Source organism: Sminthopsis crassicaudata, chromosome 2 (genome assembly GCF_048593235.1).
Source record: "Sminthopsis crassicaudata isolate SCR6 chromosome 2, ASM4859323v1, whole genome shotgun sequence".
Taxonomy (NCBI): domain Eukaryota; kingdom Metazoa; phylum Chordata; class Mammalia; order Dasyuromorphia; family Dasyuridae; genus Sminthopsis; species Sminthopsis crassicaudata.
In genome coordinates, this window is record NC_133618.1 from 34,355,770 (window position 1) to 34,373,556 (window position 17,787).

General features: G+C 42.5%; 1 protein-coding gene across 3 annotated transcripts in view; it reads left to right on the forward strand.

The window, feature by feature from the left end:
• The window catches only part of SMYD1 (SET and MYND domain containing 1), a 45,515-nt gene that overhangs the window by 18,114 nt on the left and 9,614 nt on the right, over positions 1 to 17,787 (forward strand). For 2 of the 3 annotated variants that reach the window (XM_074285684.1, XM_074285682.1), the window contains exons 2-5: positions 9,224 to 9,400; positions 13,813 to 14,026; positions 15,697 to 15,827; positions 17,266 to 17,304. In XM_074285684.1, coding sequence (XP_074141785.1) covers positions 9,224 to 9,400; positions 13,813 to 14,026; positions 15,697 to 15,827; positions 17,266 to 17,304 — 561 coding nt within the window. The remainder of the gene's footprint in view (positions 1 to 9,223; positions 9,401 to 13,812; positions 14,027 to 15,696; positions 15,828 to 17,265; positions 17,305 to 17,787) is intronic. The other variant, XM_074285683.1, reaches the window with a different exon arrangement.

Consider the following 17,787-nt stretch of genomic DNA (forward strand, 5'->3'; position numbering starts at 1 on the left):
AGATTAAATGATTTGCCCAGCATCCCACAATTAGTAATATTCTAAAGCAGAATCTGAACTCGGGTCTTCTTAACACCCAGATCTGGTATTCTATGCAGTGTGCCACCTAGAGACCTGGAGGAGAAGGTGTTAGACTTGTAGTCTAGAAGACTAGGGTTCAATTCTCATTTCTTACTCTCAAAACTGAGCGACTCTGGGCAAATCTCAGCTTCAGTTTACCCATCTCTAAATGGGGTTAATTACATCAAAAGCAGTAGTTGCCAAGAATCAGAAGATAATGTAATATGGATAAATCTCCATGTAAATATTAAAATGTTTCCTACATACCAGTTAGAGCATCTGAGGATTATGATGTTCAATTATAACCTATTATAATCCTTCTTACTAATAGGAGATCATGCTTAGAGGTTATGCATACAAAGAGTCTTCACCCACATGATCTCATTTGATCCTCACGGCTGGCATGTGTGGGTTGGGGAGTGGAAGAGAAAGTTGAGGTTCTCAAACTGACAAGAAGCATTTGTTATCATTTTAAATGTGTAATAGTATTTGTTTTTTCACTTGATCCTCACAGCTGGCATGTGTGGGTTGGTGAGTAGAAGAGAAAGTTGAGGCTCTCAATCAGTCAACAAGCATTATCATTATAAATTGGTAATAGTATTTTTTTTCAATTATAGGTAAACATAATTTCTAACATTGGTTTTAAAAAATATTGATCTCCAAATTAATCTCTTCCTTTCTCCCCTCCCCTCCTCTCCCTAAGTAAGCAATTTGATATAGGTTATACACACACACACACACACACACACACACACACACACACACACATATATATTGTCACATACAGCCACTGAAATAATCTGTTCTGAACCAGCAATATAAGACCTGGCTACACAGACCAGAACAAAGCAAGGACTGCTGCCTGCTTCCTGGGTGAGGAGGGTTCTGGTTCTGTCCAAGTCAGGACAAAGATATGGCATTTTCCAGGTGCAGTGGTTAGAGCTCTGAGCCTTAAGTCACAAAGAACCAAGTTCAAATATGCCCTAGCTATGTGGTCCTGGGCAAGCCATTAAGTTCTGCCTCTGTTTTTTAGCTTCTTCTCAGACTTTTTCTTAGTCTTAGTTTCTTCAGCTGTAAAATGGGGATAATATAGCACCTACCTCCCAGATAGGAGGATCAACTGAGATACTATTTGTAAAGTGCTTAGCACAGTACCTGGGACATGAGAGGTAGCATTAAATTGCTAATTATTATTATTATCCAGACAGAATGAGTGGAACATGTATTTTATGTTGGTCAAATTCTGCTATGGGCAGAATGCTTTTAATTTTTGCTTTTTTTTTTTTTTTTTTAGTCTAGTGTAAAATATCACAATGTTGAAAAGGCTGTATTTAGAGTGAGGGATGGGGAGAGAGAGATGCTAGTCCTCCGTTGTGGAGTCACCAGTTACTAGGGTATCTCATGTGGTGGAGATGGTGAAAAGGGAGTCACATGTGGTGGGAGGAGGGTACTGCATGTATGAAGGGGAATAGAGTGGGGTTCATCCCATTCACCATCTTATGGATGCCCATTTTAACTAGTTAATTATTTTTGCCAACTGATAGGTGATCTGGTATGTTGGGTAGAGTATCAATTGTTTCCCTAAGATATATTAGCCATGTGACTCTGGATAAATATGCTTCCTAACACCATAACTTGTAGCTAGATTGTTAGTCTATATGGATAAGAGTTTCCAAACCAGAAGTTTCCCTGTATTTAGTGAAAATATAGGTCTAGACTCCCTTCCACCTCAAAAAAAATAACGAAAAAAAATTCTTGCTCAACTAAACTTTGTTTCCATGTTGTTGAATAACAATTCAAGTGTGATTCATGACCCCCAGATTTGGTGCTCCCTAACTTTAGCAACCAGTGGCAAAGCTCTGTTAGACCCTCCTTAGTTACAACACTCTTCAATACTGTCTTTTAATGCTTTTCTCTGGAGAAATAGACACAGTATGGAATATGAGCTCCAAGGAACCCAAGCCTGATGAAATGATCTGAATTTTAACTTGAACCAAAAATGGACTCCTAGAGTTTCAGTACTTTCCAAGACCCTAAAGACCATCGAGTTTGATCCTGTGGTTTTACAGAAGACAGAACAGGTGCTGTGATCTGCCTAAGCCTACCCAGCAGTCTGGACACACCATCAGCTACTTCAGAGCCCTGCCCCTTCTCACTCTGCATCTTACCCTGAACTGTTTTCAAGTCTTAAGAGGTGGAGTGGGAAAAACTGGTCATATTTTCCAGCTGACTTTGTCTTTGCCATCTTGAGCCCAGACCTAACTAGTAAAGCTGCAGGCTTTATTGAACATCATCCCGAACGAGTTGATTTCCCTTTCTGGCCACATCTTCAGAGCTTCAAGCCTCCCCCTAAAAACTGAGAAAACAGAGTGGCCAAATTCATTTTTGTCCGACTCCAGCTGGCTGGAGGAACCAAGCATCTCCTGGGGATGCTAAGAAGGGGGTCGTATAGCCTATGTGACCCCAGCAGGAACTGGGTTCCTCCAAGCAGAAGTACCTCAGGAGGAGGAGAGGTAGTCCCGTGAAGAGATCCTGAAAAAGATCTTAGAGGAGCTATGGCTTGGGGGCTGGCACAAGTCACTAGGTATACCTGTTTTCTTCTCCTGCACCAGAGCGTCTGGGGAACACTGGGGAGAGGGGAAGTGAATAAGAAATGGAGAAAAGCAGAAGTCATGTCAGCAGAGGCTATAACAAATAGAGTTATCAGAGATAGGGAAAGCCATTATCTTCCCCTTGCCCCTCAGACTCTGGATCCTGAGCATCTCTAGCACTTTAAGGAAGGAAGATAAGAGAAAAGATATAAGGTGGGAGTTAAGATCTGGCTTCAAATCCTGCCTCTGACATTTTCAAGTTCCGTATCCATGGACAGGTCACATAGCTTGGCTGGTTTCCTCATCTCTCAGCTAAAAATAACTCTAATATCTGCCTCAGAGGGTCACTGTGAAGGCAATATATTACATGATGACCCTGGAATGAGAGAATCTGGGTTCAAATTTCACCCCTAATGATAACTACTTGTATGACTAGTCACTAAAATCTCTTGGGTGAGATAGCTAGATGCTACTGTGGATAGAGCACCAAAAGTGGACCCTAGAAGATCTAAATTCAAATCCTATCTTGGATGCTTATGGCTCTGTGACACATAGTCAATTTCCTCATCTGCAAAAATGAAAGGCAAACCATCTCCCACTTCTGGACCTTTGTCCTATTTGGACTCTCCCTCCTCATCTCTACTGCCCAGTTCCCCTAACTACTTCTTCGAAACAACTCAAATTTTACCATTTACAGGGAGTAGTCCCTTGGTACTCCCAAGTGGTATCCCTCTCCCTTTTAGATTACATCTCTCTAGCTATCTCTTGTATGTACCTAGCTATTTACATGTTGTTTCTCGAATTAGAATAGAATGAGAGCTCCTTGAGGATGCCTTTTGCCTTTCTTGGCATCCATACTGCTTAGCACAGTGCCTGGAATATTAATAAATATTTGTTGGCTGACTATCGGTATGGTAGAGGGGAAACAGTTCTGGAATCAATCCCAGAAATAATAATAAATTAGGTTTCTTTGTGAGCCAAGCTATTTCGTATTAATGAACAACCTCATGTGATATACAAATGTCATTGGTGAAGACAGCAAATGATGCTTATAATACAGCTGAGAAAGAAAGCCAAACTCATCAGATGTAAGGATAAAAAATATGATCAACAAATTACCTATATTCCTGTCCATACCTGCCTTCCCCTTCCCCTTTTCTTTTCTTTTCGGTGAGGCAATTGGATTAAGTGACTCACCCAGCATCACACAGTTAGGAAATGTCAAGTGTCTGTTGAACTCAGATCCTCCTGACTTCAGGGTCAGTTCTCTATCCACTGAACTATCTAATTGCCTTCCCTTTTTTAAAAATAGAAATTTGACCAATTCCTAAAAGATTGATTGGGTCCAGAGAAACATATGTCTGCTTGAGATACGATGTAATGCATTTCAGGGCATATTAGTGCCACTAGGTTGCCTGACTGATTGTAGAACTAAGGATCTGCCAAGCCTCCTGAAAATTAAATTGGTTTTGAGTTCAACCGGTCATGGCAAAGGCTGCCAGGCTCTCAACCTGAAATATTTATGGCTGCATGGAGATTAGCCACTGGGTGTGTGCAGCCACATAGCTTGGAGGGTTTTATAGTCACAGTTGGTTCATGGACAAGTGGGGGGAAAGCATAAATGGGATATATATGGGTTGTAAAAGACTCCTCTGGATATAAATATAAATAGGTTCAGGAAGGGTAAGGAGTAAGTACTGGGTTAAGTTCCATAACAGGATGCTGAAAGAATATTAAAGAGCTTTCACCCAAATATCCAAGGTTAGTATCATGGTGTCGTGGTATCGTTCCTGTCCTTTCTCACAAAGGAAACCTCAATATAAAGTGTGGGATGGAGAAGATTCTATATTATAAAGATCAATGGTTTGACCCAGGATGGGATCAAAGGGTCAGAGTCAGAGCTGGGCAGGACTTTTAAGTTGTCTGAGTAGAATGTAAGCTTCTTGAGGATAGCAACTTTCCTATATATTATGTATCTCTAGAGCCTCATCCAGTGTCTGGCATATTGCTAAATAAATGATTGCTGACTTAAATTGAATCTAGTCTGACTTTCCCCCATTTTGAACATAAAGAAACTGAGCCAGAAAGAGGGGAAGGGATTTGCCTAAAGTCATATAAATAAGTGGCAAAGGTTAACTTTGAATGGAATCCCTTAGGTTCCAAATCCAAGCCCTTTCTACTGAACCCCAGGATGCCTGCTTAGTACAGAGCTGAGTTTATGGTGGGAAATAAATTTTAAATTTTTTGGGGGGGGAATCTAAATGTGTAATTTCATCTGGGGTTCTCCTGGAGTGTGAACTCTCCTGAGTGAAGATTGGCATCTGTTCCAGGATTTATGGTCTTAAATCGTTGCCATGGGGCACAGAGAGATGAAGTCAGCCAGTGATCTTTCATTAAGCACCTATCATCTACTTTGGTAGTGACAGCTGCTCTCTAACACTATGCTGGGAGCTAGGGATACAAATACAAAAGTGAAACAGGCTTGGCCCTTGGGGAATGTAGACTCCATTACTCCATTAGCTGACTTGACCAGGGCTACCCAGCCAGGAGATACCAGAAATAGGACTTAGGGTCTTATGTGGAGTTAAAGCTGAATGGGACCTCAGAAGCCATCCAGTTCAGTCCCCCTCATTTTACAATTGAGGATACTGAGTCCCAGAGGAGTTAGAACAGAGTAGATCTGTCCCTCCTTCCTTCCTCCCTTCCTTCCTTCTTTCCTCCCTCCCTCTCTCCCTTCCTCTCTCTCTTCCTCCCCCCTCCCTTCCTTTCTCCTTTCCTTCCTTTCTTCCTTTTCTTCCTTTCCTTCCTTTCCTATCATAATGTAGAGATAACATTGGGTTATTAAAGGGTTTGTCAACCTAGCACAAGTCTTAGATTGTCCCATTAATCTGGAAAGGCTTTGATTGTGGGCAGAAAACTTTCTACTTCTGTGGGATTAGACAACCTAAGCCATATCAAAGAGGAGATGTTCTAGTGTTTCTGATCTCTTTTTTGCCTCTACAAAATGTGAATTTCCTGAGGGCAGAGATCCTGTTTTTGGCCTTTCTTTGAATCCTACATGTTTAGCACAGTGCCTGGAACGTGGTGTGTGGTTAACAAATTTTTGTTCCTTGTTGGTTTTCTAAAGATGCTCAACAAAAGGCAGGATGCTAACCATTAGCAACAATGGCTTCACTTCAGCCTTATATTTTGCTTTGGCAGAACTCCCTGCTAGGCTGCACTGGATCTAGTTTTATGTATCAGCACTACAGAGCAACAGGGAGACCTTCAACATGGGACAGTTTCCCAGCACAGAAGGGGGACTAAAGAAAGACAATATATTGCCAATGTCAGCTCTCAGAGGGTCCAGCAGTAAATCCAGTGCACCCAGCTAGGCTTGGTTTATGTGACAGTGGGGGAGTTGGGGGCAGCTGGCTTGGAGGTCTGGACTGTTTTCTGTCAGCTGTCAGAGTTAAGAGGGCAGAAAGATGCAGTTTGATGCTTCTCTCCTTGTAAGGGAAGAAACATCCACTGGAGAGATAAAAGCAAGAAAAAATGGAAGAAGTAAGCTTTCCATGAAGGCTGGGGAAGGGTAGGGATGGGAGGGGGTCCCTTTACTAGAAAACAACAACAGGGAGAAAAGCTGACAACGTCGATGTCCTCTGATTTCCTGTGTGTGGCCCCATCTTGAAGAATAAAATATTTTGTGTGGACACCTGGGAGTAGAACCTGGATCTAAAGGGAGTAGCCCCGGGTACATGCATATAATGCCATATGGACACTGTGCACCCAATGGATTAGGAAGTGAGGAGAGAAATGCTGGCAGAGAAGCAGACTGAGCTCACTGCTGTCTTCTAGGGGATCCTAACTCTTCTGGAAAGGTGCTTTGCCTTCCATGTAAAACCTGAACCGAGCCACTTTCTGGAATAGAACACACAGTGGGATTGAAATACTTGACTTTCCAGCCTTCCACCCCCAGAATTAGTTGCTAATATTCTCCTCTAGACCCCTCTCCAAATTTTGCTTTGTGACCAACTTGTTTTTTTTTTTTTTCTATTTGCTTCTGTTTATATTACTCATCCATTCCATTGCCCACTTTCTGCTTCCTCTTCAAAAGAACATAAACTTTTTGAAGGCAGGGACTGTTTGGTTTTTGTCTTTGTAAACTAGGAATATAGATTTAGTGCAGAAAGGTAATTTAGTCCAACCTTCTAGTTTTTACAGAGAAGGAAACTGAGACCCACAGAAGTTAAAGAATCAGCCTAAAGTCCTCAAGTATTATGGCAAGTCCAGCCCCTTGGACCCCAAAGCCAGTCCTTTTTCCACCGTCTTCCTGTACCCGTAACACCTTGCCCACTCTTTGGTACTTAGTGGGTAATTAACAAGTGCTGTCCAATTCATTTTGTGCCCTTGGCTTATGGAGTGAAGGACCAGAGATCAAGAGCTGGAAGGGAGTTACTAGGTCCTGTAGCTCAATCCCTTCATTGTATAGATTAAGACATTGAGGCCAGAAAATTGGCTTATTGGGGTCACAAGGAACAGAATCAAGCCTTGAACCTAACAGGCCCTGATTCTAAAACCCAGCCTTCTTTCTGTTAAAGTGTCAAGTCTTATCTTGGTCATGAGAGAGATGAGGAATGTTGAGGAGAGATAAGGAAGGGGGGAAATGCTATCGAAAGAAATGCACAGGACCTGAAATCTAGAATTGGAAAGGACTTAAGAGACTACTTAGAACAGGGCTTCTTAACTTTTTTCCCACTTACAACCCCTTGTCCCTTAAGAAATTTTTAGGCAACTCCAAATAGGTATGTAAAGCAGGTATACAAAGCAAATATTTACTGATGATAGCCCATAATTTTACAACTCCCACATCTATTTACAAGAGCCTATATGGGGCTGTAACCCACAGTTTAAAAAACTTTGATCTAGAGTAATTAGTCCAACTTCTCCATTTTACAGATGAGGAAACAGGCTGAGAGAGGTGAATTAAATCATTCTTCTAAGGTAACATGTAAGAGATGTGAGATTCTAATGTAGGATCTTTGACTCCAGGCTCAATCTGTGCTCTATCCAGTCAGAAGAAAAGTTCTGGGTCTAGACAAAGTCAATGGATCACTGGCACTGGCTTTTTGGAGTTCAAAATCTTTATTTTTCAGATGTTGCAACTGAATAAGGTAAAATCATTTACCCAAATGGTAAATAGCACAGTCAGGATTCAAATCTAGATTTTCAAGTTCCAAACCATCTTCTAACTAACCTGATGTCCAGTGCTCATTTCACTTTGGACATTAGTCCATTGGTATGTTATCTTCCTTCTAGATATCTGTCCAGGCAAGACACTTTTAATATGTAACCCCAACTTTTGCAAAAATTAGAAATAGAACCATATGTGTATATGTATAAATATTTAAAAATACATATGTACATACACATATACATATATACATATTATACATATATGCCTATTATGAAGCAATCACCAAGGAATTTCTCTAAACCCTTCTGAGTCTATTTCTATCTTTAGCTAGCTGGCTCATTTGTCCTGCCACCTGCTGATTTTCCCTTGTGTCCAGGCACCAGCTGTTGCTAGAAATATCCAACACGTGCAGCTACTTAAGTGTGATGGCCAGTCTCTGTAGTTGAGAGTCACAATGGTCCTCAAACTTTTAAATAGGGGCCAGTTCACTGTCCCTCAGACTGTGGGAGGGCCAGACTATAGTAAAAACAAAAGCTCACACTGTCTCCACCCCTCAGCCCATTTGCCATAACCCGCCTGCCGCCCATAAACGTCCTCAGCAGCTGCATCTGGCCCGCTGGCCATAGTTTGAGAACCCCTGGATAGTGGAAAGACTGCTATTTACTCCCTTTGACCTTTGGCAACTCACCACTCTGGGTCTCAGTTTCCTCATCTGTAAAATGGATTCTGTATAATGGAATGATCCATTTTAGCTCTATAATTCTGTAATTCTGCTGATTTAAAAAAAAATCTTGAGCTCTTCAAAATCATTCCCAATTACTCAACTTCTCAAACTTAGTGAGCATTGACTGTATTTACAACTGTACTGGATTTGTGAGGGGCAGAAGATGTGGGGGGGGATAGAAAATAAGTGTGAGCCATAGTTCCTGTTTTCAAGGAAAAATCACCTTGGGAAATAAGGTAGTTCAGTTCTAAAATCTCAAGGAAAAGAAGCACAGCCCTATATTCTTTAATTTCACCTACAAGGCGAGTCAAATCAATAAGAATTTCAGTCTGACTATGTTATTGATAAAATATAAACTACATTCTAGCTTTGTTGATCCTGCCCTTTCTTTTTGGGCATTATATCCCGGCTATTTCTTTCTTCTTTCTGTCTCTCTCTTTGCCTGTCTTTCTCTGTTTCTTTCTCTTTTCCTCTTTAACCTTCTCTCTCCCTCTGTCTGTCTCTATCTCTTTATCTCTCTGTCTCTCCTGCTTTCATTCTTTTTCTTGCCCTGTTTTTCCTCCTCTTTCCCTCTATTCCCTCTCTCTTTCCCTGTCTCTGTGTCTCTCCTCCCTTTCCCACCCTGGTCTTCCCACCCCCCCCACACCAGGCTGACCCCCTATCTTTTCCTAGCTTCATCCAGGTCGTGTGCCACACGTGCTTTAAGAGGCAGGAGAAGCTGCAGCGGTGTGGCCAGTGCAAGTTTGCACACTACTGTGATCGGACGTGCCAAAAGGATGCCTGGCTGAACCACAAGAATGAGTGTGCTGCCATCAAGAAGCATGGGAAGCCACCTGGTGAAAACATCAGGTCAGAGCCGGGGTCCGGTACAGGGGTGGGGGGGAGAGGGGGCACGCCTGGGCTGCTGAGACCTGTGGGGGAAGTCCCGGATTGAGAGACTTGAAAACTAGAGTGAGCCCGTGGGTCCCGTAGCCCCTGAGAAAGCAGGCAAGTAGCTTATGGACGGCACCTTCGGGGAATGGGCATCTAGTAAGCAGCAACTGTATACCCAGCCTTGTGCCAGAGAGAACAATGACTCCTTCCTCCAAGGAGCTAACCGGGGTGTCAATGGAGGACAGCATATGCTCAGACAAGACTATTAGAGGCTAGATCTTGGGGCAGCTGGGAGGTGCAGTGAAGAGAGCTCCAGCCCTGAAGTCAGGAGGATCTGAGTTCAAATCCAGCCTCAGACACTTAATACTTCCTGACTGTGTGACCCTGGGCAAGTCACTTAACTCCAATTGCCTCAGCAACAAACAAACAAACAAAAAAGAAAATATCTTATAGGGGTAAGGATTAATGCAGAACAAATGCTGACAAACCTCATTATGAAAATTCATGATTCAATCTGTCCTTGCATGTATACCAACTGTCCCCCAATATATTATGTCTGATAAATATAGAGTAATTTCTGGTAGAAAGCACCAGGAAATAGCACTGAGGCTCAAATGAATTCAATAGGCTCCCTGTGGGAAATGACGTCACAGCTGAATTTTGAAGGAAACTCAGGATTCCAGGAATGGTTCACAGCTAGAGCAGGAGGTGGAGTGTTGGAGGCCTGTGGGGATACACTACAAGATATATGGAGAAGAGCTAAGAGTTAGGCCAGAAATAAAGGGTATATGAGAGGGATTAATGTGAAATAATCCTGGAGAGGGAGACTGGCGTCAGACTGAGAAGGGCTTTAATTTTATCCTAATGGCGAGACTAATTGGGGTTACTTAATCTTTTTGCCTCAGTTTCCTCATCTGTAAAATGAGTTGGAGAAAGAAATGGTACCCCACTCCATTATCTTTGCAAACAAATGGCATCACAAAGAGTCGGACTTGATAACATGAGCAATATAATAAATGTAATATTTTAATAATATAAATTAGAAATTAAAACATTTTAGCATTATTATGAAAATAATTTTAATTTTGCATATTCCCCTGAAAGGGTCTCAAGGACCTGCAGTGGGGGAGCCTTTGATCAGACTTTGAGAATCAGGATTACTATAGAGGGGATTATGGGAGGAGGAAATGGTACAGAGACTGCAGTGAGGGGTAGCTTGGAGGTCCTGGATCCAGGCACATATCAAGGTAGGAATGCATCTCCCAATGTGGGAGTCCCATGCCAAAATCAAGGGCTGATTGGTGGGCACATAGCCAGTTCCAATCCCCCAAAGCATGTCATCTCTATACTCTGATCCCAGACTTCTCAGAATCTGCTCAAAGCACAGAAATGGTTCATAGAGATCAAGAGCAGCAGCTCTCATCTCCGTACTTTCCCAGTTTCCTGGCTCCTCTGGATCTAGAGTCTGGCTCTTTAAAGGTAGCCACCAAAACAAACCACAGAAAGAGCACAGCACCAAATGTCACACTTCTGCCTCTCCCCTGGACTCCATGTACTTGCTGGCTTGGATCCTGGGTAACTGGGATCCCTAGGAATGGCTTTGTTCTATTAATAGTCCCCGATCGCTAGTGAAACAAGAACATGACTGGTGGCCTTCCGAGGAAAATCCGCCTCTGGGGTGGGGATTGATCTGAGTCCATGAGCCACCCTCCACTCTACATGTCAACGTACAGAATTAGTAGGTGAGGCTGGGAGGCCTAGACCACTCAGGAATCACATGGTTCTTAGCCCATAACTCTTGCAAGGTTATTCCAGAGATCAAGTTGGATATAGTGGAATGAATGCTGAACACCTGGGGTCAAATCCTGTGTCTGACGAATCATTTCTTTTTGCTCGTTTTCCTTATCTGTGAAATGGGAAAGTAAGAAACCTTCTCGCCATTGTAAGGCTCAAATGAAATAAGGTTCATGAAGTAATTATACAAATACCATTTGTTGTCATTACTGTATCATTTCCACTGCCTGTGTTTTTTCTCCCCCACAGTCACAACAGCTACAGTGGAAAGAATCCTACATTTGCACTCGGTCTGAGGTTGGGTTTCTGGCTCTCTGTCCACTCGACCATTGCTTTTCTTTAACAGAAACTATGTGCAATGAAATGTCAAGGGGAGAGAGTGCCAAAGACTGGGGTGATCAGGAAAGCCCTTGTGAGAGCCCTTGTGTAGGAGGTGTCAGCTGAGCTGGCTTTTAAGGTATCCTGGACTTCTATGAGGGAGAGGCTTTCCATACACCAGTGGCTCCTTGTACAAAGGTGTGGAGTGGGGAGTGTTACACATAATAGGTACTTGGTATATGTCAGATGGAATAGAACTGTTGGGAAATGATAACTTTGAAAATGGAAGTACCAAAAAGAAAGAAAGAAAAGAAAAAAAGGAAAAAAGAAAAGAAAAGAAAATGGAAGTACCAGCTCCTTTCATTGGGAGACAGGATTGCAAAAAGGGACTTGAAATGAATGGTTGAAGTCAGGAGTTCTGGCTTACAGCCCATCAAGTCACATTGTTCCGGATCACCTGATAGCACAGCCCTTAGTTACAACACATAGACCTGCCTTTGCCCTCCTTCCTCCAATATAGTGCCAAGGACTAACTGGAACTACTACCCTGGGTCCAATCAGTGAACCTTGATCTTGGACTCAGTGTCTGGGAAGCAGTCAGTCAGACTTAGCCATTTAAAAGTGAGGAGAGAGGATGAGACTAGTAGTGAGGAAAGAGCCTACCTGACCGAGATGGGGGATTCGCTATCTGAATATCTTTCCCTTCCCCAAGAAAAGTGCATCTTGTCCCTTTTCCCCTGCCCATAAATTTATGAATCAACCCCCCCCCAACGTACATCAATTACATAAATTGCCAGGTGACATCTAATGCCCATTGGATTTCAGGGTGGAGGGAAAGATCTGAGAAGAGTACCAGACACAGTTAGGACCTCAAATGTGACAGAACTAGTGCTGTAGACTTAAAATCTGTCCAAGGGCATAAAGGAGGTCCCCTGGAATTCCCTTGGTGGGCCCTGATCTAGCCCACAGATCTCAGCCCATATTTGATAGATTCATTGATTTTCAAAGTTCCATCCCTCTGTGTGTGTGTGTGTGTGTGTGTGTGTGTGTGTGTGTGTGTCCCTTGGTGGGCCCAGACATTGGGCGAAGCACCAGGGATACAATGAGGATGCAAAGGACAGTTCCTATCCTCAAGTTGCTTAGAGTTCAGAGTTACTAAGTATCTAATGTTAGATTCAAATCCACAGATCTCAGCCCATATTTGATAGATTCATTGATTTTCAAAGTCCCATTCCTGTTTGTGTGTGTGTGTGTGTGTGTGTGTGTGTGTGTGTGTGTGTGTGTCTATATAAATACATAGAGGACAGATTCACAGTGAATTGTGAAGTGAACATGGGATATTTGTGTTGCAACCTTGGAGGTGGAGGTTCCAGGGGACGCCCACTGTTCCCCCAGCAACACCTGCCAGAGACAGAATCCCAAACTGAAGGGATGGAGGGAGTGATTCTGAATTGGTTTTTTTGTGGATTCTTCTGTCCTGTGGTTTACCTCAATATTCTACTAGAAGCCTTGTGTTCTCTGGTGAAAGTAACTCAATAGAGTAGAAGGTGTGGGGAATCCGGGGCCAGGAAGATTTAATTTTTCTTCTCAGTTTCCTTATCTATAAAATGAAAGAATCGAACTCACTTGTCTTTAAGGTACCTTCCAGTTCTAATCTTTTGATTCTAAGAGTTGGATTTGAATCTAATCTGAGATACTTAGTAATTCTGAACTCTAAGCTATTTGAGCATAGGAACTGTCCTTTGCATCCTCATTGTATCCCTGGTGCTTAGCCCAATGTCTGGCTCAGAGATACTTAATCAAACTTTATTGATTGATTCATCTGTAAAATGGGATAACGATATCAGTAGTACTTGTCTCCTAGGGCTTCTATGAGGAACAGATGAAATAATGTGGGTCAGTGCTTCATAAACATCACAGGTCACTCTTTGTCTCAATTGCTCCTAACTTTCATCACTACATGGGTATTGCCTCAGTCAGACGGAGACCTATTAAAGGCCTTGCTTAAAAAGGCTGAGGTCTCCCCTTGCATAGGGGCCCTCTCCAGTCATCCAGATCTCTGTCTGGCCACTGGACCCAGATGGTTCTGGAGAGGAGAGTGAGGCTGATAACTTTGCACTGCCCTCCCTGCCTTTAATCCAACTTACCTGCATGTCACGGAATCACCTTTCCGATGTCATGGATGAATGGAGGACCAACAAGCACTTCATACTTTATCACTCACTTTCTCACTACCATCATCATGTTTTCATCCTCCTCCTCCTCATCATCCTTAGGCTGGCGGCCAGAATCATGTGGCGGATAGAGAGAGAGGGCACTGGACTCACAGAGGGTTGCTTGGTCTCCGTGGATGACCTGCAGAATCACGTGGACAACTTTGGGGAAGAGGAGCAGAAAGACCTCCGAATGGATGTAGACAGCTTTTTGAACTTCTGGCCACCCCAGAGCCAGCAATTCAGCATGCAGTATATCTCACATATATTTGGAGTGGTACGGCACCCTGACCTCTCTTCCCATTTCCCTCACTCCTCCTGGTCCCCTTCTCCCTCCTCTCCTTCCTACTTCTGCCTCCCCCATTTACCCCACTTTCTTCTCTTCTCTTCCCTTCCTTTCCTCTTCCCTTTCCCTCTCCTCCTCCTCCTGTTTTGTTTTTCCCCAAAATGGAAGAAAACAAGAAGTTCCTTGATGGTTTCTCTGCTTATAACAAAGGCAGGAGGTCACTCTGTGCTATTCAAGGACTTTGCCCACCTCCTCCCACTCCCAATCCCTGACCACTTAGTCATTCCTCTCTCCTCCCAGCTGATTCTGGCTTCTCTTGAAGCACCTGTTACTCTCATCCTTTCCATTCCCCCCACTTCTGTTTCTGGGCACAAGGACACAAAATTAAAATGGCATGACAAATAAATCCCAGGGGCTAAAATGCTAAGTTTCCCATAAAGGAAAAAATGGAAAATGAAATCCCCTGGCATCACTTGTGGTGGCCAAATTCAGAAGGTACAGTCTGCACCGAGAATCCTGAGCCTCAGAGGATCTAGGGGGAAGGGAGGAAGGGAAGAGGGATAGCAGAAGGGGGAGAAGTATGGGGAGTTTGGAAAAGTCGGAGAAGGACAAAAACTCATGGGTCAGCTGTGAGGGATACTCAGTGGATTGCCGTAGTCAAGGGCAAGGCCAACTCTTCCCTAGCATGATAATTAGAAAAGTACATCTTGCCTTCATAATTAGCTAAACAGCATGACCTAGGGCAAGAAGTATTAACCTTAAATATAGATAAATAACCAGATAGGTAGGTTTGTAGGCAAATAGATGATAGATAGAAGATAAATAAATGGATGGATAAACAGATAGATAGATAGATGATAGATATATAAACAGATAGGTAGATGGACAGATAGATGAACAGAATAGACACTCAGGTACAGATATACATAGAGACAGTCAGTCAAGTAGACAGACAGATAACCATATTTAATATAACTGGTTCCTCTGTAATCTTAAAAATTTTCTTTTTTTAATTTTTAAAAATTACTGAGAAAAAATCCATATATTTCATGAGATTTCCAGATGGGGACTTGACCACAAAAATTATTAAGAACCCCTGACTCTGGGGGATACAGATGCAACTCTATCTGAAGTCTGAGAATGAGAGATATGAGATAGGACATAGAACAGGACAAACAAAAGGCTACCATTCAGCTTCCCTTCACAGTGAATTGTATTAAATGGTAAGCTCCTGGAGGACAGGGACTTTCTTTTCCCTCTTTTGTATCCCTAGCACTTAACATAATACATGGCATAAAGTAGAGGCTTAATAAATGTTTATAGCTTGATTGCAAGCCACATAAAATTAAGCTAAGGACTGGAATTCCCCTAATTTGGCTTTAATGTCCTTAACATCCACCATTCCCTTCTTGGCTCTCTATAGCCCAGCTTCTTAAACTGTAGTTCGCCACTGCATAAGGGGTCTCATAATTGAAAGGGGAGGTCACAAAATTGTGCTTTATTATCAGTAACTGTTTGATTTGTATATCTATTTTACTCTGGATCATGTAAAAATTTCTCAGGTGAAAAGGGGTCACAAGTGGAAAAAGTTAAGAAACCTTGCTCTATGGTGCTCTATGGTTTATGAATGAGATATTATTTTCTTTCCTCCCCCTGGGCAGATCAACTGCAATGCTTTCACTCTCAGTGACCAGAGGGGCCTTCAGGCTGTGGGGGTGGGCATCTTTCCCAACCTCTGCCTGGTGAACCATAACTGCTGGCCCAACTGCACCGTCATATTCAACAATGGCAAGTGAGTAGTCCTTTGTCTGGGGTGGGTGGCAGGGGTGGGGGTAACACCAGCTATGATGTTTCCTACAACTGGTTCTTAAAATCTAAGAGCAAATCTGTAAAGGTCAATCAGCAGCTTCAAAAAAGGACTAAATAGTATTTCCATTACCTTTGGATAGTAGTAATGATACCAGCCTCAACTCCTTTTCAACTAAAGAAGACCCTTTTCATCAGGATTCCCTTCTTTCAAATTCCAAAAATAGCAAATACCCTGGTAGGGATGATGTCTATGGCCCAATAGCATGTAGATTTGATAATTAGAATGATTAGAATGATCCTTTACTACTTATTTCTTTCAAAAAGGGATCTCTTCCATTCAGTGATGGGATGCAGAAGTAGTTTTTTTTTTTTTTTTTAAACACATGGGAAACACACCCATGTGCATGAGATTAGAATTAGGAACCACATAAAAATTCTCATTCAGCATTGCCCATTTCCCCTTTTATTGCTCCTTTGCACAGGAAGTCTCCACCTTTGAGCCCAAACCTTCCCCCAACCACTGGCCACAAGGGCAAAGTACTTGTCACCTAGAGTTCCCTTGAATGACAATGACAGATTGAAATATCGCAACCAAGGAGCAGGCCTTCTGGGCTCTGGATCCCTTGGTGGTGATAACCCCAAGTTCAGGTTTTTTAAAAACCCTGACTAAAGGTTTTTAATTTCCATTTACGTCATGGACCCCTTTGGCAGTCTATGAAACCTATGGATTAACTTCTGTTCAGAATAATGCTTTAAAATGCACAAAATAAAATATATAGAGTGACGAAGGAAAGCAATATTGAAATAAAGCTATCAAAGCATTCTTTAAAAAGTTAACAGACCTCCTGAAATCTTTCCACAGACCCCTTGGGGTCCATGGAGAGCAGGTTAAGAACTCTTTTACAAAATCCTGCTTTCCTTCTTAAAGGCTAACCTAGTTATTCTCCCTCCCACCAGTGAAACACTCTTCTCCATAAATCATTTTCAGTCCCCACCACTCATCATTTAAGGGCTGTTTGCTCAGACTTTAGTGGAGAGAAACTTTGTGTATGAGCCCAGGATAGTCTCAGGAATGTCCTTATGGCTAGAGATGCTTTTGAGTTCCCCATCCCAAACATGAATGCTACCCAAATCAAAGGAAGCTGTTTCTATCTTTGAGAGGCTTCCCAATTTAAATCCTGCTTGTAACCTACCCCAGAGGGATAACATTTGGGCTCTCAAATTTCTATTCAGTTAGTGAATCTAAGTAGACAGAGTCTGGGAAGGAGGGATGATGGGAGATTCTTGTAACCATGGAAGCCTGGCTGGAGTTATTGATCCCATTCACGCATGCTAACTATAGTTTATCCAACCAATCTGAGCATTTTTGTTTGTGGTGGGGTTGCTCTTACATCACCTGCGCTATCTGTTTTGTCTTTCAGTCATGAGGCTGTGAAATCTATGTTTCACACACAGATGAGGTGGGTCAGTTTTGTCGAAGCACATACCCGTTCCTCTGACCCTCCCCTCACTTGCTTGGTTTGCTTGTGGGCCAGTCCTTTTCCAAGACTCCCCAGGCTGGCTGTGTGTTCAAATTCACCATTCCTGTTTCCACTGTCCCAAAGTCTTGCTCAACCTAAAATCCCCACATTCTTTGGCTGCTGTATTTTGTATGTGATTGAAAAAGAAATAATAATGTTCTTTATTCCACCAATCACCATAGCATCTTCCCTGACCTTTCATTCCTGTCTCCTCCTCCATCTTTTCCTATCCTACTTCTCCCTTTTCTTTAACTGACAAGCATGGAATCTTTCAGTCTAAAAGATCTACTTTAAAAAATAAATCAAGACAATTTAAGTAAAGGTTTTTAACCTTCACTTGTGTCATGGATCCTTTGGGCAGTCTGTGAAGCTTATGGACCAACCCCTATTCAGAATAATGTTTTAAAATGAACAACATAAAGA